The sequence below is a fragment of the Epinephelus fuscoguttatus genome, linkage group LG5 (genome assembly GCF_011397635.1).
Source record: "Epinephelus fuscoguttatus linkage group LG5, E.fuscoguttatus.final_Chr_v1".
In the NCBI taxonomy this organism is placed as follows: Eukaryota; Metazoa; Chordata; class Actinopteri; order Perciformes; family Serranidae; genus Epinephelus; species Epinephelus fuscoguttatus.
Genome location: NC_064756.1, coordinates 29,643,504 through 29,648,767, shown reverse-complemented (window position 1 = coordinate 29,648,767; position 5,264 = coordinate 29,643,504). Strand labels below are relative to the sequence as shown.

The window sequence follows — 5,264 nt, the reverse complement described above, 5'->3', positions numbered from 1 at the left end:
CACCAACCCACCGCCAAACCAGTCATGCTGGATGATGTTACAGGCAGTATAACGGTCACCATGGCATCTCCAGACTCTTTCAAGCCTCTCACATGTGCTCAATGTGAACCTGCTCTCATCTCTGAAGAGAACGGGGCACCATTGGCGGGCCTGCCAATTCTGTTGTTCTCTGGCGGGTGGCAATTGAGCTGCACGCACTTCTCATTACTCACGTATTGACGATATTGTGGACTATCAGCATTCTCTAATAGTAAATATTGTGTCAACCATGGTTATTAATTTGTAGTAAATAGAGAAAGGAGCATAAGCAGTCACTTTGAGGCTAGGTGCTCAATATGAACTGTGTGATTTTACAAAAATATTGGATAGCAAGATGTTAGCCAAAAATAAAGAATTAAAATGGGGTTTGCCTGGTTTATAAGTTTGCTTTGGTGTTTGTTTTAACCACATATATAACTAAACAGGATATTCTGACACTGCAAAGTGGCCTGCTTAACAGGTATATTACAAATATAATTATGTGATGAATCATTAGCGTTCCTCCACAACAGGGTCCCATCTCCCCACTGAAATATCTGTTAATGAGAAACATCATGCAGTATGACGATATCATGTAAACAATGTATCTCTGGAGGGATCGTGTCAAGTCAAACAGATCTGAACTGGGCTGAATGCTTCAGATAAGAGGAAGAACATCCCACGGATGTTCACTGATAAGAAGAGGAGAAATCTAATGCTTGGTCAACTCCTCTGACTGATGAAGATATCAGTAGGTGAGTCGTGAGTGTAACTCTTTATTCTGGATGTTGGATTGTATCAGTCACAGTTCAAATATTCTGTTATGAGGAAAGACAGAATACTATAGGCTATGTGTGTTGTTTTACTGTCAGTTATTAAGCATTTTGAGGATGTGTTTTAGTGTGTGTATGGACTTTTCACTCATTGTATCTGTCACAGGTTTGCTTCAGTGCATAACTGCAAAATGCAGAATCTGACTGAATATCCAGGCAATGCAACTTCCAGCAGAAGCCTGTCTGTGATCATCAAGGTGTGTGTGGTGGTTCCCTCCTTCTGCCTCTTCTTCTGCTGCATTATTGTCATGCTGCACATCTTTGCATCTCACAGGCAGTTCCTGGACACATCACGTTACATCCTGTTTGCCTACATGCTGATCAATGACACTGTCCAGCTTTTGTTCTCTGTGTTGCTCTTTCTTTTTGCCATGGGCAGGATAAAATTTGTTTTTATCCTATGTGTTCCTATGTTGTTTGTTTCAAGTGTCACTTTCCAGAACACACCTTTAATTCTGGCCACAATGTCACTGGAGCGTTATGTTGCCATCTTCTATCCCCTGCAGCGCCCGGCCGCCTGGCGCTCAGACCGTATCTGGATCATTATTCTGTCCCTGTGGCTCATCAGCTGTATCTTCCCTGTGATTCACTACTCCATCGGGGAGATTGACCCTGCTGTGGATATCCTCTCTACCCCTGTGTATTGCAAATCTAGCATCGTCAACTCATCTCCAATCCAGGAAATGTTTCGTGCTGCTGAAAACATTCTCTTCTTTGCAGTAGTAGCTGTTGTCATCATCTTTACATATGTGAGAATCCTGCTGGAAACCAGGAAAATGAGACAAGATAAAGTGTCTGTGAACAAAGCCATGCACACTGTGCTGCTACACGGCTTTCAGCTGCTGCTATGTGTGTTGGCCTTCACTTATCCGATCACTGAAACTCTCATAGTGCTGCATACCAACTGGTTGCCAGAGGACATTGCTTTTTTTAATTATTTCTGTTTCATCCTTACTCCACGCTTTCTCAGTCCGCTCATCTACGGCTTTAGAGATCAGAGTCTCAGGGGCTGCATCAGGAAAACGTTCCCCTGCTGCTCAGACAAAGTCAAACCTGGTGTCAGAGGCAAGCTGCAGGACAAGTTGCAGGCAAGCTAATACTATCAGCCTTCTCTAATCCACTGTGATTAGACTCTATTACAGATATTAGAGATATTAAAAACCATGAATCACAAAAGACACCATATCTTTGATGCCCTTCTTGCAAATTAATGCACTGATATTTCCATGCACAAACCAGAGTGCAGTTTCTTGGTGCAAAACTGTTGTTTGAATGCATAGACATATACAAAATTCACAGGCGCACAGTGGAAGGGACCACCAAGAAGGATGTGTTTGTCTGCTATTTCATGTTATTTTCTTTTATCACAGAAAAAAGGTAATTGCCTGGTGGGCTGGATCAAACAGTCTCACAGGCCACATACAACCCATAAGCCAGATGTCCCTGACCCCTCTTGAACATATACATTATAATAATATATACCCTGTACAGCAGTAATTTACAGTTTCCTCTGTCTTATTTACCTTTTTAATGAGATTCATCACACCAATGAAGTCACTCTGATGACAAATTGTCTTTATAGTGGAGCTTTAAAATGGTAGTTTGGTTGCTGTACAGAAAATCCACCTGCAGGTGTCGCACTAACTCTAAACTCAGTAATGCATTCAACTTTTTTTTTCCTTTTCTTTGTCAGTGAGCAAATGATGAACCCCAATCATCCACTTGAAATAAATACAAATAAATTAAATAAAAGTGGTGCATAAATTACATCATGGTATAATCATTTTCCATCATTTATTTGCATGAATCACAGCTCAAAATGCAGCTTGTTTAATCAGAAACTGGGTTTAAAGCAGTAAATTAATAATCAAATGTAGATAAAAATGTATTTGATTAAAATAGGACTGAACTATTTCCTTATATTTTTGTAGTAAATTGTTTACATTTTACCTGTTATTAGACATTTTGCTGTTTTCTTTGACAATTTTATAGAAACACTTCCTTTTGTGTTTCTTTCTTATTTGATCACTGTAGCAAACCTTTCACAAAATTATTAGTTATTTGTCAGAAATGCATGGTCTACACTATAAAGTTGCCTTGTGTATCATATGTTTTTGGTTATATCATATCCTTTCTTTCTACATCAGCCACACAGGTCTTTCAGTTGACGACATGTCACTAAAATCTGCATCAGACTTTAACCAGATCAAGTAAAAGGCCCTGAGAGGAACTGTTTATTGTGTTAGGGGGTAATAGACAAATACTGCATTTACTGTCGTCGATTTTAAGGTAGTGTTGCTGCTAACAGGTCCAACTTTAGTCTTTACATGCTTATCTGTACATTACGTGTGTGCTTAAGATAATTATTACAATACACAATATGGTTCAGTGACATGTGAAGTGGCAACACTCAGGGCCCCATAAGTCTAGGGCCAACCCTGATCCATGGATACTACAGTGTACATCCTGTGGTCCAACGTTACATGAGTGAAAGTGTCATTAGAAGGAAAGTAAACTATCATTTATGTTATCTGATTCATTCATAAATAACATATTCATATATTTATATTTCTGTGATACTGTGTAAGCAGAATTTAAATGTTTGGAACTATCTTTTAGCTACTTTATATGATTTGGGCATGTTAAATCAGAAAATAAATCAATAAATGTATTATAACCTCATCAGATGTGTGTAAAATGTGAATCTGCTAATTTAAAAGACATTAGGTAAATGTTACAGCGTAGAAGCAAAGAGTGAAAATAAGCTGCACGTTTTTCATATACTTTACAGTGCTTGATTAAATGTCCTTACATCAAACTCTCTTGAGCCATTGACTGACATCAATATATGAATGGATAGTAGAATTCACTGCAAAACCTTCTATACAGCGACATAGTAGGTTACTTATTCCTCATTACTCATGTCATGTATTGTCAACATTATGGTCTGGCAGTTATTCATGTGGCATACACAATAAAAAGGTTGGAACCTGGCATCCTGTAATGGTGAACTCTGTGCCAACTGAGGTTATTAATGTGGAATAAATGGAGAGAAAGCTGGTCGTCAGCATGAACAGTCACCTTGAGGCTGGGGGGGCAAATATAAACTATGATTTTACAAGAATATGGGATTATAAAATGTTAATCAGCAGACTTGGTGTGCTCACTCAAAAGTCTCAAAAAGAAATAGGGTGCCAGTCCAAAAACATCACAGAAAAGTACAAAACCTGACAGCACTCACTTATAAGTGTAACACTTTGAATTTAATAAACTGCACAGCAGCAGATAAACGGACGTTTCAGCTCATAGCCCTTAGTGTTAAATGGTTTGTGGGTGTGTCACCCTTTTAACAGAAGCCAGCTGGTTCCAATTGACAACAATACAAAGATACAAATACAGACCATTCATAAATAATACATCGAATAGTCTAGATATAATAGAAAAATAGCCTAATAGAAAGATAGAAAATCATCAAGCACATAATGCTATATCAAAAAATCAAAATATATGAGAAACTTTGTAAAAATCGACAACAACTCTTTGTCATGACCAAAAGTGTCAATTATGTCCAAAGACAACAACAATAGAACCTAGATAGGTCCATATTAACGTAGTTAACAGATGTGTGACTAATAGATATGGTCCATATACCGTCTGTGAAAAGTAGTGTCTAATGCCGAGTGAATTAAGAAGAGTCTTACCAACTCTCTGCAACAAAACTGAGGACATTATTACCATCTTGTGGAGGTTTATGATTTTCTTCTGCTGAACTTTGGGTCTAAACCATGACACCCAAAGTCTCCAACAACCACACTGAGGAACATGTCACCATGACTCAAGTCGTGAACTGTTAGACCAGCACAAAGATTTCCATAGAAACTTGCTTGAACAACAGGGAAAAAAAGCTTCAAAACCTGTGAACAGATCATAGTTTATTCTTCAAACAAGAGGATTGATGATCTGTCAAAGCAAGTCTATGATCTCACTGTGAGTCTAGAGATGACTCAGAAGGAACTTGATGATTTACAAGTCTCATTTAAAACTTGGTCCAAGAACTGCAATGAAACCAAGGCAGATTTGGACACTATCTGCAAAAGTGTGGCCTCAGTTTCAGACACAACAAATAATCTGGAGGGCTAGTAAAGGTGCCATGATAAGAAAAACTACAGCTGGGATATTTAAAAATAGAGTTGGGATGGGCTCATGGATCTGGGAAACCCATAAGTCACGACCCATCATAGTTAGATTCTGGCAATTAAAGGACAAACTTGCTGTTCTGGATAAAGCGAAAAACCTAAATGGTTCAGGCATCTTTATGAATGAGGACTTCCAGAAAGCTGTCCGGCGAAGAAGGAAAGAACTACTTCCAGCAGTGATGGCAGCTCAAGAGAGAGGTTCCTTTGCGTATTTGAG

At 38.6% G+C, this 5,264-nt stretch overlaps 1 protein-coding gene across 1 annotated transcript; it reads left to right on the top strand.

Annotated features, from left to right (window-relative positions):
* Positions 1 to 982: 982 nt before the first annotated feature.
* Positions 983 to 1,948, top strand: LOC125889018 (odorant receptor 131-2-like). The gene has a single exon (XM_049576671.1). The coding sequence runs from the start codon at positions 983 to 985 to the stop codon at positions 1,946 to 1,948; it is 966 nt and encodes a 321-aa protein (XP_049432628.1).
* The last annotated feature ends 3,316 nt before the right edge of the window (positions 1,949 to 5,264 follow it).

Coding starts and splice junctions, on each gene's coding strand:
- LOC125889018 (XM_049576671.1), top strand. CDS start 983: ATGCAGAATCTGACTGAATATCCAGGCAATGCAACTTCCAGCAGAAGC.